The following is a 20,451-nucleotide window of genomic DNA, read 5'->3' on the forward strand; positions in this document are numbered from 1 at the left end:
GTATTACTTGATATGGACAAATATAATGGAAAAGTAGCTGAGCACATAAAAATTATATTCAAAATTCTCATATGACATTTATTTTTTTCATTCAGAGACTTAAGCTAGTATAACAAAGCAGGAACAAGCAGCACTGGTTACATCTAAAGCTAGATGTGATTCAGTATCCACACCCCCTTAGTACAGCCATATCCACAGATATGTGAGCGACTATAGCATCAGAATGCCAGCAAAGCATGAGTTCCATATAGGGAATATAAATGCACCCATTCACTTCCTCTCATTAACTTCACAGTCAGGCTTTGAACAATGCGATTGATTAACATATTCATTGTTCTCCTATGCTTTTGCCTCAAATTTTTACATCTTTAGGGATCAAAGATTATCTGAATACTTAGCAAACAAATGCTCCTGCAAAACCATCTCTGTAAAATGCAGTGGCACCAAAAGGGCCAGAATGGATTTTTTATTGTTTCAAGGGACCTACAAAAATGCTAAGGAAAACAAATCTATGAACCAGTTTTATTTTTATTTGCATTTAACATGATTATACACATTCATGTGTCTAACAAGATCTGCACTGTTACATTAAAAATACAGTACAATAACATTCAACATGAGGTACTTCATATTTATATATTTTTCCTTCATAAATAATGCTGTAAGCTACTAAATTCAAGCACTCTGATGCACAAGTGCTAGTGTCTTGAATCAGCCGAGCTTATTTAAACACCTTAAAAAACAAAAAGACAGTTCAGTGCAATAATTATGTAGAAATTAGACCATTTACTTAAATACTATATTAAGATATGCTTAAAGAATGTTACATTAGAACGGCTAGCCTAGTTCCCCTTTATCCCCAGTATGAACAACAACAAAGACTGCCAGGTATATTGGGAAAAGCATCTACAGAGTATTCTGTTTAATAAAGTTGTGTTTATACACTAGAGTTGCCTGCCTTGTCAGAACAATGGTTTCTAGTTTTAAAAGCTACAAAATTCGAGATTACCAAAGAAAATAAAGCAAGCACGTTAGCTTTCACTCCATGTTGTTGAAAATGCAAAAAGGGAGAACAGGATTTAAAATACAAAATTTCTTATTCTAAATACAATTTTCAAATTTAACCCACAGCTCTCGACACCAGCCAACCGGGTGGTGGACATGTCTTCTCTTTTTTAGCTAATGGTGATTAACATAAAACCAAGCTCTCATACCCCCAGTGTACAGGATCTCTCTCGGCTTTCCCCCAGCAGTTCCCTACTCATGTGGAGGGCATCTTGCTAACAGGAGCACTGACAGTGAGCGTTACTGAATGAACAATCTTCACTCTAAGGTTATCACACCCACCTCAACAATCTGAGATGATGACATTAGTGCTAAATCAAGTTTCTTCTCCTCTGGCTTAAAAATGAGTGCCTTCTAATCAGGTATACAGCCTACCAATTTGCATGGTAGCTATGAGTTACTGAAATGTTTCATCATAATTTAAAAGCAAAATCCTTTATAGCAGTGTTTTTTAAATTGAAAACATACCTTTATTTCATAGATACTTTGCCAAAACTACTGTCATCTTCCTAATAAGAAATAATTGTTAGATAATTTTGGAAAGTTGTCCTGGGAGTACTCATCAACAATCACCAGTAACAGCTTTTGATCATCTATGCTAACAGGCATAGGTAATGGCAAACATGATTAAAACATTTCCCATAATCCAGTGTTCTCCTCCACCAGGGAAGCCAGCCAAAAGCAACAAACCCACATCTACGGGGGGGAAAAGGTGGCCCAGAAGCACAGTGAATAAGATAAGGGTAGTCACTTCCTGGGGCCTTGCTAAGGCCAGCAGGGGGACCATTTCTGTCCCACCTCTTACTGGCCAGGCAGGGAGGAGACAATTCCTGAGTCGGCAAACACACTTGCATGCACATGGACGTGCACGGACGCCCACGACGCGCACACACCCACCCACCCCAGGACTAACCCCTGGCTCCAGACAAGCCAGCTTGGGACTCGCAGAGCAGGAGAAGGAGGCGGCCAGGGACCACACTCTGGGTGGTGGGGGAAGCCATCTCAGGATCATGCTGAGCAGAAAAGCTGCCCAGAAACACATGGATGCTTCAACTGGAAGTGAACACACTGGACACTACCAGGGTCACAGGCACAAAACCATCACAAGCCATCACTGAAGGAGAATTTTGGGATGAGCTTTTCCCTCCTTTGTTTACATTAACCATGTACAAATAAGAGGGCTGGATGTGATGCTGATGCAGTGAATATTAGGTACAATCAAGTATATCGCTCCAGACCTTTTTTTCTTAAAACCCTGCAGGCGTTTATTGGCACTTCAAGGATGGCCAAAGGCCAAATTCTAGCAGTCTAGGAACAGGACATAATTATAATTAACGAAGAAGATAGTATGTGGTCAAAGTAGATCAGATGAAGTGTATTTTTGATTAAAAAAAAGAAAAATCAATGAATAAAAGTATCTTATTACATTAACATGTAGTGCTACAAAGTTAATTGTTACTCCATACATCTGAAGAACTGTTTGGTCCTCTTTTCATGGGAAAAAGGGAGTAAGAATTCTATACAGTATAACTTACAAAAACAAGCAAACAGTGGGGATCAGAAGCAAAGTGTGGAGAAGACTGGCTTTTTCAAACGGTGTATTCTATTATGCCATGAAATAAACTATTTGTAGAATGGGACTTTTTAAGGTCTCCTTTATAAGCTGTTTTAGTTTAAATTAATAGGCCTGTGATTTTTCCCTATTGACAATAAAAATGTGTAATTTAGTTAGTTCTAAAAGAAGCATCTGTATTGCAATAGTTTGTCTTCTAAACTAAAAGAATAAAGACCTGCTTGTAGTAGGTCATGGCCTAAGCGAACATCCCATTTCCTGTTTTCCTATTTTACAAGGATACTTTGCAGTGTTTAACATTTAACAATCTTATGAATTTAGGATTGAAGAAAAAATAATGCCCAGAGTAAAAATGAAATAAGAGCTAAACATAACTACTGCCTACTTTCTAAATTATTACTTATGAAGCAAAACTTCTTTCAAAATTGTACACTGAGGTTTACCTGTAATTTGGGGTGGGGGTTCTCTTTAAAAATAACTCTTATCATTATTTTAGAGTATTTATTTCTATGTCAAAATAAAGCCCTAAAGGAAATTCAGGGTGATCCTGAAAATTTTAAAAGGGACAAAACTGGGAGGTCAGTGGCACAGTTGGAAAAGAGCACAAATTCTTCCCAGGTGTATAGACGCAACTCTAAAAACCACAAAGCCTTAATAAGAACTTGGCTCTTTTAAGCATATAAGTTAAAAGCTGAATGCTGCATTTTTGCCTGTACATAATTAAAAGGCTGAAAGAAATCAGAAACTGCCTACAGCTTCGTTCATTACGAATTACCTGCGCTGATCACGTATCTGCAGATGAGCTAAGCATCAAGCGAGTGGGAACCAGATGTGCACCTCAGAGCTCACACTGCTTCGGGAGGGGTTTTCAAGCATAGAATATGAGTTCCGGGATCTGCCCACCCTGCACCCCAGTGCCATTGGTGCTATCCGAGGAGCACTGGAACTGGACAGTCACCTTGCCACACTGAACTTCCGTCATGCCTTCCTGTCCGAAGTAGCTGAGTTCATTGCCATCCAGTACCACGCTGGCTGTGTAGAAGGTGTCTGGCTCAATCTGCACTGGGTACTCAAACCACACGGGGAAGGTATTGCTGGAGCCATCTGAGAAGTACTTGCTCAAGTTCTGCCCTAGAACAACGCCCTGCCGCTTGAGTTCAATCTTGGCGCTGTACTCCGCAGAGCCACAGCTGGAGCCATACAGCCCAAAGCCAGCGATGAACACTCTCTTATCAACTGCAAACTGGATGCTGTCACAGCGGCCCCGGTAGCGCCACTGGTTGCTCCGGTAGGCACATGACTGGAAGCGGTGACAGCGCTGGGGGACGAGGCCTTTGCGGGCTTTACTCACAAACTGCAACTCGGGTTTCTTGGCTGCAGTGTACCAGAGGAAAATGTCATTGGTCTCATTGAGAGTTAAAACTCCAGACTGGGCAGCACCGTTTGCAAAATCGTCTAGGGCCATCGTGGGGATGCGGATCAAGTAAAGTGCCTTTCCGAGGACCTTGCGTTTATTTTCAATGCTCAAAGCTAGATCCTGCCGCTGGCATTCCACTTCAGCCCAGTTGAGAGCTGCCTCAAAAACCACAATTTCTTTGGCATTCAGAGTTTCCCTGCGGAGGATACTTTCTAGAGTCTGGAAGTCGATATCGCAGAATCCCTCAGACTTGAGAGCTAACTCAGCCTGGGCATCGATCACCTCCCAGCAACGCTGGGTCAGGTCCGGCTCCTCAAACAGGCAGCTCTGGGAAAGAAGCACACAGGCATTCTTGGCGCTCAGGCTGGTCTCCAGGAAATTAACGCAGGCGCGGGCGAGGTGAGGGACGATGTACTTTTTGGCAGCATAAAGAGTGGCCAGCACTGTGTCAGCAGCCAAGTCAATTTCATCACAATAGATATATCTGAAAGACAGCACACAGCATATAAATGGAATTTTCACAAAACGAGCGTGTCCAGCAAGAAAAGATGCAACTACTTTCAAGTTAGTTCCAAGAAAATCATCTTATGTGACAGTTATTACAAAAATGATTAGGGAGTAAAGAAACATCTGAAATATGTTCATAAACTATTAATATTTCAACTCAGCAGTAAGTCTGTATAATTAAAGACATTAACTTTGTGTTACCATTCTAGCCTCTATTTTATAAAACCTGCATTCAATGTCTTCTCAAAAAAACAGAAGATACTAGAACTGTTTGAAAAAAAAACTGTGTATCACAGTTAGTATTAACAAAAAAAAAGGGGAAAAATTTCTGTTAAATACACCATATTTTATTTAATCAAATAATCATCTCTGAGCGCCTGTGTGGCTCAGTCAGTTAAGCATCTGCCTTCGGCTCAGGTCATGATCCAGGGGTTCTGGGATCGAGTCCAGAGGGCCCCGTGTCCTGTCTGGCTCCCTGCTCTGCGGGGAGCCTGTCCCTCTCCACACCCCCTTGTGTTCTCTCTCTCTCATTCAAATAAATAAAATAAACTCTTAAAAAAAATAATCTCCTTATATTTCAGAAGTGCTCTCTCTCTCTCTCTCTATATATATATATAGTTTTATTTTAAAATTTTCTGTACATTCAGATAGAAACAAATGCCTTTAATACTATGTTGGCAATGATTACACCTTAATTCTTTTAACTAAGTATGACTTGAATTTTCGCTAAACACAAAATAAAACCTGAGATTAAGAAAGATATTTTTCAAGTAGTTCTAAGTTCAACAGATTATCATCTATGGATTTCAAAATTATCTTCCAGTTGCCTTTACATAGAATCCAACATAGGCTTTGTATCTGGCTTTTTTTTCTTTTTAAACTCTAAATTCTTTCTTCTCTCCTCTCCACATTTCTTCTACCTTCAGAATTAAAGAATGCTATTATTTCTGGATATATTTAAATAAAAGACAAAACCAAGAAAGCCCAAATATGCACTATTTTTATGATTCTATAAAGTATCCCTATGTCAGGAGATAAAACACTTCTTGGTAATTTGGGGGGATTGTGGCAGTCTCCCAATATGGTATGTAAAAGCAAAAATCATCTGCTTCTTTTAGATTGCCATGGATGAGTACAAGAAAGAGTCAGTGAGAACTACATATAGGTGAAAAATACATTCTGATAACACTTAACTTTTAATTTTTTCCAGTTAAAGCTAAGGTGTTTAGCTACTTGCTGTGAAGTTTTCCTTTAGTTACTCTATTTTAACTCAGTGAAACACATATAAGAAAAGATTAGTAATGGCTTCTGCAAAGAGAGTAAAAAACCCCAGTGATGATAAGAAAAATGTCTACAATCACAAATGAACCCTCATTTTTGCTCCCAGGAAGCTCTTTCTCTTCTGATAGGCTAAGCCATATACCACTGGCCAAGACTGACTCACATGATACCAGCAGCTCAGTGATGCTCTGACCTGAGAACCAGGACGATGGCAAAGAATCTGGAACAAGGTCAGCACCTTGTGGCTCTTACCCTGGAACTGTCAAGTGAGCGCTCTTCCCTTTTTCTCGACAATTCCCTTTCTAGGAATACTGGCTACTCAGCCATACAACGCAGTTGTCTGGAAAAACTGGCCTCCACTATCGGTGGCGACAGTGCAGTCCTGATCAACTATGGCCCAACGGTAAACGGCACCCTACTACATTTCTGATTCTTACCACTTTTGGTGGACTGCATGTATAATTTTAAAAAGCTGTATTGAGATAGATTCTAGGTAATACATTTTTAAGAAAAGATGCAAATGGAATGACTTGGGTGAAATGTAATTCTGTAATTCTACTCGTGTTCCTTAATTACGTATCTCTCTGGCTGAAACAACACAACACTCTGCTGGACTGCAGTGCAGTCAAAATGCTGAACCAGTGTTCGCATTCTCCTCTGCGAGAGACAATGTCAAACGTACAAAGCTCACTTGACTGGAAAACAAAACAAAACAAAAACCTTCCCAGGTAAAACTGGTTTCTGTACATGTATCTCTAAAAGATTAGAAAGGTCACTAAATGTTGGTTATTTCGAAGTGGTGAATTAGTTTACCTTTTGGTACTTCACATGCTCACTTATCTTTAATTTCCCTATTTCCCACTGTGAAAGTTTCAGCCAGATGCAATTAGATTTCAAAACTACAACATAAATAAAGAATACTTTTAAGTTCTACAATTAACTGCAGTACTTAATTTTCAGTAGGAGCAGTCAATAAATATCTCGCAACCTTTTAACCATTTGTGGGATTATCGTCCAACCTGTTGACACAATAATTTTTTTAACAAACATTTATTCTAGGGAACCAAAATCCCTACAGCAGTAGATAACCTTGGACTCTGGATATACCCGGTGTGCTAGAAGAAGGATTGAACAAAAATCGTAAAACATTATTTGAAATAATCACTGCATGTTAATCACAGGGTACACTATCACACTGTCCGGCAGCAGTGCACATCAGAGAAGCGGATTCTATTTAGCTGGTCAACATGTACTGGATTCTGAAAAAGACCTATGAGATAGAAAACTATTTTTTAAATAAGTATATGTCTTACAGCTTTGCATTTTTATACTACCAATTAAAGTTTTCCTATAAAAATACATATAAAACTATAGAAAACTATTCATCTCAAAAATGTCTCCTCTACTATCAAAAAGCAAATGCTTCTTTATTTTTGAGAAATGGTATCTGATTTTATGTAAGAGTATGCACATGTACGTATGGGCAAATATCAGATTATTTTAACACAGCAAGTTTTACGTTTGCTGACAGGAAACAGTAACTTCTAGAAAACCGAGAAATCTCTTAACTAGTGGTACTTAATCAAGGTATATTATTTCTGGAATTGTGAAACAAAAATATAATTTGTGTCTTTAGAGACTCCTTCATACACAATGCTGTCAGAGAGAACATGCACTATTAAATAATCCTGCATGAGAAAGTTGTTTCTCTTTGATTGTGAGTCGTTAAAAATCAAATCACTATCCATGCCACTTGCTCCCAAATACCATGCCAAGGTGTATGATAAACGCCTGCACCATTCCACATACTTTCCCCCCGGAAAGATGCACAGTAGTTTTCTCCAAAAACCATTTACAAGGTAAGCAGCACCCTCTTTCTTCATCAGTCTCCCTTTCTTGTATTTAACTGAGAAACCAGCAGAGCACAAACACAGCATAAACTCTTTCCAAACAAACAAACGATGCTTACTTCAGCATAGCGAGAAAAGCAGCAGGTTCGACATCTGGTATACGGATTTCATCTTTGTCCTCAGCAAGTTCTCCGTAAAACATTGCATGGAACACAGAGCTCCCAACAGCTAAAACATACTGTGGAGAAAGGGAAATCTTATTTCATACACTAAACTGAAAGCATTTTCGGTAAATCAGTCCAGAAAAACAACTCTAAGCAATCAGGGTTTAGTGGACGTGGAGCACCTACACCTGCGCTTTCTTCAAAGCCAAGGGACAGTGTTTATCTTGCCGTGAAAAGAGAAGATAGATGTTCACGCAAGTCAGTCTTTATGCTGCTAACTACCTCAAGGCTTTAAGAGATTAATGTCTAAGTTCCCTCATTACAAAATAAATAAATAAAATAAAAGCTTATCTAACCAATTTCTAGGGGAAGGGTAAACATGACTTTTCTAACCTGTCGCAACAACTTCCCATGACTGGAGAGTTAGGAGGGCATGTTTTTGTGTGGGACGTAAAGCAGGATAGAAAGAAACAAAGGAAAAAAAAAAAATAAGCGTGGCCAAGACTCTTTGGAGAGGCTGTGCCTTCTCTGTGATGGGTGAAACGCGCACTGCCTGCCATCGGCAAGCTGCCCACCCCAACCAACTTTCAGGCTTATGGAGAGGGTCCCTCTTTGTAAAGCTCAGCATTAAACCAGTAATGCAGCTGTTGCTTACTTTGTGTCCTGGCAACCGCTGAGTCCCACCTGGTGGCCCAACCACAAAATGTACATCTGCCATCAAATCATTATTGAACATCACTGCATTTCTATAAACAGAGGCAATTCATTAATGCACAGCAGCCAGCAGTTTTAACACCCCCTCCCCAACATACAAAACCCACAAAAGATTCACAAGCTAAGCAAGTTTAGTAACTTCAGGGTAAAACTACAAATCAAGATTCCAACTAAACAACTATTTGTGATCATTGCAAACACATGGGAAGTAACTAAAGTTAAAAAAAACCCAATGAAAAAGTTACTGAAACTTTTCACTAGATTAAGGACAAATAGAAGGTTTCTATCTCCAAACCTTCCATGGTCAGTAGACACAAGCCTGTCACTTAAATGTCACAGCTTGCAAAAACATTTTTATCTAAGAGGAAAACAGCTGTACTATTTTGGAAAAGATACAAGGCAGTTTTCCATTACCGATAAAGCTTCTGGGAAAAGAGGAAACACAGACTTATGTTAAAATACATTACAGGTTGTACAAAAGCAGAAACTTCAACACAGGAAAACTTTTAAAGCAAATATGCTTGCTGGGCACTTACCTTTCTCGAATGGTGGGGTAGAGACCCTGCCAGTTTGGGGCCGGAATAAGGTTGTTGTTACTGAGATTCTGCTGGTGGTACTGCTGGACAGTGGTGCTGCTGGAGTTGGCTGGTTTTTTACGCGGGAATATATCAGCAGCCATCTTCTTCTTCTTTTTAGTCTTCAAGGTGATTATTTCATAACAAACTGGGGGCAACTTGCTGCCGCTGCTGCTGCTGCTGGTATTTGTCTTCTTCGAGCTTTTCTTGGACCTATTTTTTACTGTCTCTGGAAGCATCAAGAAGAAGGTGAGACATTTCATGTTCTTTTCCTTGTCATCTACCATGAGTACAGTATGTCTCTCTTTATAGCTAGATAGCCCAAATTGGTGCAAACATCAAGGAAAAGAGGCTGGCACGAGCCAAGATGTTAACAGAAACCAACAAGCTGCTATTTTGCTTCTTTTCTCAGCCGGACAAGGTGACCTTTTCACTATGTTGAATAGAAACTGGCTTTAAGTTTTATCCAGTACTGGGTCTGCTAAATACATCTCCATCATGATTCCTATTTCTCTTATTTGCTCATAAAGATAACCCAGTTTCCTAGATCACCTGAAAATGCTACACTGAGCGAAGATGACAGGCAGCGAGCTGTCGCACTTGTTTTCTGAATTAGGTTAGCAAGATGTGCTGGAGCCGAGCGAGTCTGTTCAGCCGGCTGAAGTTGTGTGGTGAATGGATGGGAGGAGAGTAGGTATTACAGCCCTGCAGATGGAGTCAGACAGCCAGTGCTCAGAGCCAATAGCTGAAGTCACCAATCATGATTGGACCAAGCAAAACAGTGACACCTATTGTAACATGCAGAGCTCTGATATTAAAGGAACAGCAGTGGCATTCTGTTGTCTCCAGTATTACTGCATATTAAAATAAGATAAACAACCTATGAAATAGATCTGCAAACAGGAAAGGAACAGTTTGTGCTCACAAATTTCTCTTCAGTAGATGTACATTTTTATTTCCCCAGTTAAACAAGCAGGACCAATTAACAAAGGGTAGAGACTGATATCTACTCTGTATTTCTAGTAAAATCTTTATCCCGGCAGCATTTAGTTTCAAATACTTCAAACAAAATCCTCCTTTCTTCCCGCTAAAAGGGATTATTAATAGCTAAACCATACTAAACAACACACTTATTACAGCTTAATGGAAAGGAATGCTGTTTTTCTTTTTCCAGCTCTTTGAATGCACATTATATAGTCTAGTGCAAAAGAAGAGAGATGAGGTCATGTGTTCATTTTACCTCCCCACATTATCTAGTTCCTATGATGATCTTTGACAGGAGTCCCAGATCAGAAAATACTTTTCAATTAGACTAAGATTATACCAGTAGGTTTAGCTGCACTGAAGCAAATTTTAGATATAAAAAATAAGATTCAAATTAGACAAATCTGTATTTAAAGGTTATAATTCCCTGAAAATATGTCAGATGGGCCCTGCTCAGGATCTCAAAATCCAACCTAAATGTTATGGCTACATTTAACTTGTCATATATTTTATTTTAAAGATTTTATTTATTTGAGAGAGAAAGAATGAGAGAGCACGAGAGGGAAGAGGGTCAGAGGGAGAAGCAGACTCCCTGCTCAGCAGGGAGCCCGATGTGGGACTCGATCCCGGGACTCCGGGATCATGACCTGAGCCGAAGGCAGTCACTTAACTAACTGAGCCACCCAGGCGCCCCTAACTTGTCATAATTTTAAAGAATATAATCCACAACTTCTAACACAAAACCAGTAATAAGGCTATTCATGATAAATGGTCTGATGCTGCTTAGTTAAAATGCAAACAGGTTCTCTCTGCTTTGAATCAGACTATCCACTACTACGTATGTGGTTTTCATGGATCTCCCAACAATTTCTAGCTTTGTTGAGCAAGAAAAAACAAAACACCTGCTACAGGCTCCACACATGCTTATTTATTTCTAAAGAGGGACTAATGAGGAGATTTAATCTCACCCCTATCTATCTATCTGGATTCCTCTCATTGGTTCCAAGTGCAGCACCCATTTGCTCCCCCCGCCCGCCCCCGTCCCCCAGACCTAATGCAGCCTTCATGGCCACAGCCCTGCTTGTGACACAGCATTCATCTGAATAATGAGCACCCGACAGAGCGAGGACTCAACAAATGCACTATGCTGGTTATTATAACTAACAATCTACTGAGGAGAACACACTGAAATCAAACTTTGAATCCCTGGGACCCTAAATCATGAGACAGCCAAGGAATATCCTCTTTATTGTCATCATTACTCTTAAAACTGCAAAGCCAGTACAAGACAGGCTATATATATAGAAGAGAACCAACGGTCTTTACCACAAGGCTATTCATCCTTGTTTTAGATGGACCCTGAAGTGCTGCTTATTGGTTACAAATATTGTGTGTTCCCAATCACAGGGCTACCATACACACACACACACACACCCTTTCAAATCACACAATGATAGAGAGAGACAGAATAGTTTTTAAGAGTATGTGGTGAAAAGTATGAAAGAGGAACACATGTGTGCTACTCAACTTCCTGACACCAACCTCCTAGGAAAACCCCCATGACAGGGAGGTCCTTCTGACGAGGATTAGTCTCATACATTTCAGGTCAGACAGCGATCAATTAGACTGGAAACGGAAATGAGCTGCTTTGAGACAGACATACTAATAATTGTCAAATGGACAGATAAAATACTAAAAGCACAAAAAGTAGATGCAAGAACTTAGAAGGCTTTGTGGCTTTTATTCATTTCACATGCAGTTCAACACCTTTTACCAAGAAAGCCTCGAACAAACACTGTTCCTATACCACTAATTAATAACAAGTGCACGCAATAGCTTAAGAAAAAAAAAATATATGTTTTAGAACATGTTTTTTCTGAAATCAAAGGTTTTAGGTATTTGGAAAATTAAGTTCTGTGGAAAAGCTTGAATATACCAGTTACATGAAGCACTGCTCATTCTGAATCCCCTAGAACAACGCTGCAAAGAGGGGCACTGTCACTCGGGAAATGTGGGGACTCAGGAGTCTGGCTGTTTTAAAGATATGTTCTAAAATACAAAAAGTAATCCAATTAAAAAAATTTAAATGGCATTTGAATTTTAATTTTTGTAGCCAATTTGAAAAGCATGAAAATGTTAATAAAACCAAGACATGGAAAACTTCCTGAGAGCTTCGTTTTCCTACCATGGTTTTAAAAGACAGGTAACATAAAGCCCTTGCGACTGAGAGTGTGGCCCTTGGCCCAGCAGCAGCGGCACCACCCAGGAACCTGCTAGAAGTCCAGAAACTCACCCAGAGTCTGGATCAGAAGTGCATCTTAACAAGACCCTCTAGGCAATCTGTATGACATTCAAGTTTGGGAAAGTCTCACGTAAGATTAAAATAAAGAAGGTTACCCGGTCTCCCAGTGATCCAGTATCAACATCTGGAGCCACGTTTCGCATTCAGTTATCAAGTGAATGAAGAAATAATTCAAAATAATTAATTTGGTTTGGTCATAAAACTTAACCTTGATGTCTTACTCTGAAATTCTTCCAATCAGGCCCTAAATGTCAAAATTCTAGGATTCAGGTGTGTGGACAGCCAACCAAGAGGCCTCAAAATATTTTTTGAAAAAGAAGCTCAAGCTCAAATTATTATTTTTTTAAAGATATTTTTATTTATTCATTCAGGCCCAGAGATACAGAGAGAGAGAATAGGAGCAGGGCGGGAGAAGCAGAGGGAGAGAGGGCATCAGGCTTCCTGCACAGCAGGGAGCCCGACACGGGGCTCGATCCCAGGACCCTGGGATCATGACCTGAGCAGAAGGCAGACACTTAACAACTGAGCCACCCAGGCACGCCAAGCTCAGATTACTTCATAGGAAAACAACAGAGATCATTTTAGTGGGAAAAGTAAAGGATTAAAGAATGCCAAGTGTGAAACAGATGAACCACTTAATATATTTTTTGAAATAATCTACTTCACAATTCTATTTCAAAAAATTAGTATTGCGGCACAGCAAAACTAGCAATCAAGTAATGTGGTTCAGTCCTGGCTCAGCCACAAAAAATTGATTGTGTGTGTGTGTGTGTTGAAGGGGAGTCTGACAAATCATTTAGCTTTTAAGGGCATCAAGTTCCTCAGCTACAATATGAAGAGGTTCTCTAGAATAGATGAATGTTTCTCAATCTTTACCTTGAATCCTCAGTAAGAAATGTATTTTATATTCAGACTCAGTACTAGCACGCACACACACACCCACCCACCCACAAATGGAAATGTTCACAAAACAAAAACTCTTAGCATGTTATGATAATACAGATATTTTCTATCTTATTTTTCTCTTTTCTTTTTAATGTTGGTCTTGATTCATTCCACTGATTTCATAAGCACAGTTTAAGTAATACTGGTCTAGATGATTTCTAATAGCTTTCAAGGTTTAACATTCCAGGGTAGTTTTCTATCAAGAACTTGGACTAAGCGGAAGAAGGCAATGGCTGCATCAACAAATGGCTTACACAACTGGAAGTGTGCATTTATTTTCCTGAGAAGAGGAGCCACAGTTATTATCTGTCTTTCAGGGTAATCCATGACCCAGAGCACAATAAATATTATGAAAATTTAAGATTGATTTGAATATGCAAGATATTTCTATCACTTTCCCCCTCTGCTTTCATATCTATAGTCTATTTCATTAACACACAAACTATGGCTTCTTTCCCCCACTGAAATTAAACATAAAGAGTTAAAACTCCATTTATTGAATCTGCAACCCAAAAACATTCCCCACTAGGCTGAAGGGTAGATAAATAAAGGATTCCAGCCCGAAATGTATTTTCATATTTCACTCTAAAATTTCTTTTCAACTGGCATTGTATCATTTGTTCTTATACCTCCTGAATTTTAAAGCTGTTATGAGACATGTTAATCTGCCCTAATAAAGTAAATTGATCAAGAAGCCCATTTATCTTTTATGAAGTACATATGTATCCCTCACTTTCTGAAAGTTCATGTTATGCACTTTGCTTTTATGAAAGACCTACATTAATACTGTTTTCACCAGCTAAAGGAAATCCAAAGAATTTTTGCTTTTATGAAAAAAGGAAAAATAGCATTCAGCATGTTTTGCAGTGAGCCATTAGAGGCAGCACACATCCCGAGAAAAGTGGCACCACCAAGCTCCTTCCCCGGGAACTACACTCAGCATCAGGATGCCATAGCTTTGCCATAGCATCTATGCTTTATCTTGATTTATTTTGTGCATCCATTAGCAAGATGTGTCCTAAAATATCAGAAAAGCCAAAAAGAGGTTATTTTTTGGGTCTGGGAACACTCAAAACTTTTTCCAAATAAAGTAATGGTAATTGCTTCTTTATGCCATTTTGACTTAAAAAAGATTTCACAGGTACACTGTACTTTTGGATAGCAGGGGAAACCTGTACTTAAAATTCAACACGCTGATCTTGCAGCGTGTCAGGTGATTGGCATACAATAGTGAGCAAGATTAGGAACCAACCTTAAGAGGTTAGCTAGTCACAGTGGGTTTCAGATGATTTTTAAAATTGTCAGAAATTTCAACCATCTTTATCTCTATTCATTAAATTTCCAATAATAACAAAATTATCAGCAGAATTTAAGCTCACTTCGATCATCTTCTTCACCACTGGAAGGTCTGCCAGACATCCCTCTTTATTTAGCAGAATCCTGTACATTCAGTGTGGGGACTTGAATGAGGTTTGGAGTTGAAAGGGACTCTAGAAATTATTTAATACAACTCTGCACAGATAAGGTGACTAGGTGTCCAGAAGGGACTTGTGAATGGTTAAGCAGTGGAGCAGTGTCTGGACTAGAATGCAGATTTCCAGACTGGTTGCCTAATTTTGGCTGTTCCACTCATTCTAATTTCCATCCACAGTTAATTACCCCACATTTTTACACAATGCTTTATCTTCATACTTCTGATCTACTTATTTATTTATTTATTTATTTATTTTAAGATTTTATTTATTTGAGAGAGAGAGAATGAGAGATAGAGAGCACGAGAGGGAAGAGGGTCAGAGGGAGAAGCAGACTCCCCGCTGAGCAGGGAGCCCGATGCGGGACTCGATCCAGGGACTCCAGGATCATGACCTGAGCCGAAGGCAGCCGCTTAACCGACTGAGCCACCCAGGCGCCCCTGATCTACTTTAAAAGAAAAAAAAAACATATGCAAAACTTACAGATATGAAAACCATGAACATATATGCTCCGCACCCTGCAGGAAGAATTCTAGGACACTTTCTGGAGAGATATGGAGAGGAACTGTAACAGGAAGGAACAAAGATGCCTAGCAGCCATGAAGAAGTTGCTCAAAAACAGAAGAGGCTTGGCCAGGTAAAAGCTGGAAAACCCAGGGACTCATGATTTATACCAACAAATCCTATGTCAACAACTAACAATGATGGCAAATCTTGTTTAACTTGCTCTAATTCTGAACTTCTTGTCTGGACTTGTATATAGTTTACCACAAGATACCTAAACAGTTGCAGAGCGAGGTTAACTGAGGTTTAAACAAGGTAGGGTAGACTGTGGAAATGAGTATCACTTCCAAAAATTACTGACAGACCATCACAGAGGAGAGTAATTTTAATTTAACCTGAGAAGTCACGATGGAATAGTGTTTTGTTTTTGCTTACTTTTCAGCAGTGAACAAAAGTTACGCTTGTGATTTAGGAGATAAAAAAGATAAGCAACAAAATGTTGGCAGTCCTTAAAATAGCAAGAGCTGCTGGAAAAGACTATATGCTTTCTAAATTTAGAAATAAATATGGAGTCAAGCATTGGCAGCACGGTATAGTGAAAAAAAGCAAGAGCCAACAAAAAGTGACCTTAAGGTTATTTAATATCCACGAGCCTTGTTTTTTTCATCTGCCAAATGGGATAATTATACCCATTCAACCCTCTCAGGTTCACTGTGAAGGCAAGATTACACGTTTGTGAAAGCATTTTGATAAAAGTTGAAAACACTTTGCAAAGATAAGCTTTCACTATTAGTAACAATTGTACCCAAAGCAGGAACATTTATGATGTAATCTTCCAAAACAACAAAAACCCAAAGATTAACCTGGCACTCCCTACCTTTATAATCTTCCAGGCTTCACAACTACTGACATTTCACCCCATCTGCAGGCTTGCTCTGGCCTCACTCACAGGCCAAGAAGGGCCTAGGTTGCTGAGGATCTTGCTGGTATTTTGCAGGTGAGGTTCAGTGTGTTGTTGTAAGATGTGTGTTGTACCCTGTGATCAGGTCCCCACCTGATGTGCAATTCTGCACCTGAAACCCCTACTCTAGGCTGGCTGTCCGCCTGACTTCGAACCTGTGAGAGCACCTCCTGGCAGATGCTCTGCTGTACCCACTTTCGGAGAGCCCAAAGCTGCAAGCCGTCCATCTGTGGAGCATGTAGTAATGTCTAGACTAGCAACTCAACTTGGCTTCTCTCAACAATGACCGAGTTTTAACTGTGGCACCAAGGGTGATAACTAAGACAAGTATTTGGGCCTGGCATACCTCACTGCTGGCTGGAAGGACGAGGCTCATGGACAGTTTCACGAAGTCATTTCCTTTTCATCACACAGAGCTCCCGTTAATCTTAAATTGTACTTTAAAATGGGAAAATATGCCCAAAGGTAGAATGTGACTATTCCTTGAAGGCAGGAGCAAGGAGTCTTTTAAAAATCCTGTATGGTATTTAACATGATATTTGATGCTTATAAGCTGTGTCAGAGGCACTTGTTTGGGATACTAAACACCTCATCTAAATCCCAAGTCATTCTCTATCATATGTTAAATGAGGTGATCTTGAGAAGGAACAGTATATAAAATTTACCATGAGATACTCTAAAGATAGCTATTTAAAGGACTACTATGAATTCTTTTGTAAAGTTTAAGATATTTTGGTAAACAAGGTAATCAATTCCTAATTTTTGTATACTCTAGATGATCTCCTAGTAAATTTCCTCTTGTGTAAAAGTGTTGATTACATAATCTCTTATTTTTTCCAATTCTATAGTTTTCTAGGATTAAGAAATCTGTATGTTTGGCAGGAATACTGATTTATTTAATATGGTTTTCTTTATATTTTAATGTTATGATTATAACCAATACCCAACAAAAACTATGTACATACATATGTGCCATATTTTATTGATTACTAACCTCTCCCCCATTTTAACATCTCTGAAATTAGGTTTATCTTATAATTGATGGCATCTCATGAGTACAAGTACTAGGACTTTTTCTTCCCTTTCTTCTTGGTAAAATAATAGCATATCTTACAACTGATGGCACCTTATGGTCAGTGAAATAAGATAAAAAATATATAATTCAACAGAAAGGTCTCTCTTCTTTAGGTTAATTATTCCCCTAACCAGGCAAGATGGCAGCTTAGAATTCTGGCTCAACTACATTAGAATAACTGAGTTTTCATTAAATAGTCATTTGATAAAGTATACAATCACAATTCTCAAATGAAACTGCTACTATGACAACCGGTGATATGGTAGAAAGTCTAAATGGAAATTCCAAAATGAGAATCTCCATTGGTAAGTGTTCCAGCGTTAATACAATGCATTTCTTTTTTTTTTTTTAATACAAGTATTTCTAACATTTTCTCATGATGCACAACTAACAAAAGCCTATTAATTCTCTGGGTAGTATTTTATACTGATATTTTATCAGTCAATCAAAGATTAACTAATAACAACACTATATACACATTAAACCTGGAGCTAAAGGACTCCTTAGAAATTATTTTCAAACAAATAGATCTATATTAAAATGTTAGTTTAAGAGGCAGAAATATTATTACCATAATACAATGATCCCATTATATGTATGACTTTCACCTAGGTACTTAAAAACAATTTATCCAAAGAAAAGTAAAATCAGGCTTTAGAAAGTCTCTTCTGAGCAGGCCAGAAGGGAGACTACTGATCCAACAGGGGACATTAATCCTACTGGAAATGCTAGAATGGAGTAACTTTGCTGTTGCCTCTCCAGGTTGGTTGTTGGCTTCAGCTGACAGAAAAAACTGTGTGCTAGTCAAAGAAAAACATTTTTTCACAGATTATTTTTTTTTTTTTACTTTAGCGGGTGCTATTTTTTCCCGATATTAGGAATAACCAAAAACATTTCCACCATCAGATCATTAAGAAAAAACCCAAAGCTCTTCATTAAGGGTTAACTAAACTTAACTAAAGAATTCCTTGCTCTATTAGGAAAGTCATTCTTTTCCAATAAGGACATGGAATGGGACAATGCTCAAACCACCAGATACTGTATATCAATACTGGTAATTAGTGACATAAATATCACAGACCAATTTCCCCAACATCCACATATTAGTTAAAAAAGCTCTACAAGATTAAAAAAAAAAAGATAACCAAATACAAGTCATCTAAATATGTGTTGTGCCCTTCATCACGATAGAGTGCTTACAAATGAATACTGCTTTCCAATCAATGCACCAACTACCTCCTGAAACACTTGAAGTAATGATATGCATTATCTTAGGTTTAAAATTTTTATCACTGTGAAGTGAACAGGATAGGTTTGGTAAAGGCAAGGCTGGGGGAGGTGGGAGGGGCTTTTATTTCTTATTTTAACAAAATTCACGTAGAAAAAAAAACCAGTTACCAATTGGACGATTTGGTCCTCATAATAAACACATCCACACAAGGGCTCAAATAATGAAATGCCTTCTTTCACTTTTACAATGTATGTGACTAGAATAAAATATAGTTATATTAAGCAAACAGTGCAAGATCTAAAAATAAGAAATCTGCTCCACTGAGACAAATTGTGCTATGGGAAAATACAAATTCATGTGAAGTTATACAATGCATCTGCACACCCAATTTCTAACTTATCTTTTCTGGAGCAGAGACCACCAAATGAAAATGAAAAAGGCACATATATTTCTAAACTAAGTCACAAAAATTCTTCCTAACAAAAAATTCAAGTAGAATCAGAAGCCTTTGTGACAGAGGATTATTATAGAAACCAACTTCTGGCATAAACTCAAAGTAAAGTCTGTTCTAAATCCAAATTTAAAAAATTAGGTTTTATGCTACTTTTAATTACCTTTAAAGTATACAATTCCCCAAGACTGTTGTGAAGGACACAATATAAAGGCACACTGTCTTATAAAGGTTGGCAAAACCTTAACTATATCAACACCAAGTAACATTCAGAGATGGCTTCCATTTGCTGCAGAAAATAATTATTTGGCACTGATGAAGTACTCCCTTGTTGTTTCCATCCCTCATGCTGTTGTCATCGTAATAAAAGTTGAGAAGGTTCTGTACTTAGTTTCACTGCATGTGCCAGAACTAAGAAAATAAGGTATTTCAAACAAAAATTCAATTCTAATATATATTCAGCAAGCATTTCTTTTTTTAATTAAGAACTACTATATAAGTAGGTCAGTACTTGAACTGCCCAGAGGTACAGAATAAAATAATTTAATTGCTCATAAAATAATGCTCAAATGAGTCTCACTTAGAAAGTCAGAAGTATTTATAAGAATGTTTTTAAATTCGGGTTTCCCTACTCTGCATCACAAAACAGGCAGACAGTATTTACCTGTGTATCTTAACTATAAAGAGATTAAAGATTAATGAACATTCAAATCCAAATATATCAACGTGTGGCAATTCAACTGTTACTTTTTTGTTTTTTAAATAACATAACACCATTTCACCACAGTTCAGAGCTACATGGACCCATACAAGGTCTATGGTGATGATGATGATGAACCAAAGGAAAAGCAGTCTCTGAAGATGGTGATCAAAATTTACAGGAGTTAGATATCTGCATAAGCATTTTACTAGACAGCTATAGGGATGCCATGATCCACTAAGAGTTCAGTAGAGGAGACTTGATGTATTTCTCATAAAATTTAAAATAAAGCACCAAAAAGGAAACAAAAAGAAATATTTACTAGGTGGTGTGTGGCCAAGTTTTAACCAACCACTCTGTGCTGCTCTTCCTAATGAAGTACCATGTGAAACAAGGATGGGTCAGTCTCTTCTGCTCCACCAGTATGTCAGGACTGCAAACCAAGGGTCTATCCAGGGAGAAAGGAAGAAATTCTGTCTCACCTTTCTCAGAGAGAGGAGTCACATGGTTTGCAATGCATTTTGAATTGCCATGACCTGGCTGTGAGCTCTCAATCTTGTCCTCTTCATGTGCTCACCTAGCAAACAAGACTATTCCCATACTGCAAATGAGCCTCTTGCCATCCTCACTGCTCTTTCTTCCCTACAAATTTACCTACCGGAAGCCTATCCATTCTTCAT

The 20,451-nt window shown here is 38.5% G+C and overlaps 1 protein-coding gene across 2 annotated transcripts in view; it reads right to left on the reverse strand.

Moving 5' to 3' along the window:
• Window positions 1–510: 510 nt before the first annotated feature.
• Window positions 511–20,451, reverse strand: part of BTBD3 (BTB domain containing 3) — a 33,947-nt gene continuing 14,006 nt past the window's right edge. Inside the window, exons 2-5 of one of the 2 annotated variants that reach the window (XM_027622046.2) lie at window positions 9,108–9,375; window positions 8,513–8,603; window positions 7,813–7,931; window positions 511–4,539 (exon numbers count right to left, since the gene is read on the reverse strand). In XM_027622046.2, coding sequence (XP_027477847.1) covers window positions 3,507–4,539; window positions 7,813–7,931; window positions 8,513–8,603; window positions 9,108–9,250 — 1,386 coding nt within the window. In that variant the 5' untranslated portion in view covers window positions 9,251–9,375 and the 3' untranslated portion in view covers window positions 511–3,506. Of the gene's footprint in view, window positions 4,540–7,812; window positions 7,932–8,512; window positions 8,604–9,107; window positions 9,905–20,451 lie in introns of those variants that run through there. The other variant, XM_027622045.2, reaches the window with a different exon arrangement.

Source organism: Zalophus californianus, chromosome 8 (assembly GCF_009762305.2).
Source record: "Zalophus californianus isolate mZalCal1 chromosome 8, mZalCal1.pri.v2, whole genome shotgun sequence".
NCBI classification, from domain to species: Eukaryota; Metazoa; Chordata; class Mammalia; order Carnivora; family Otariidae; genus Zalophus; species Zalophus californianus.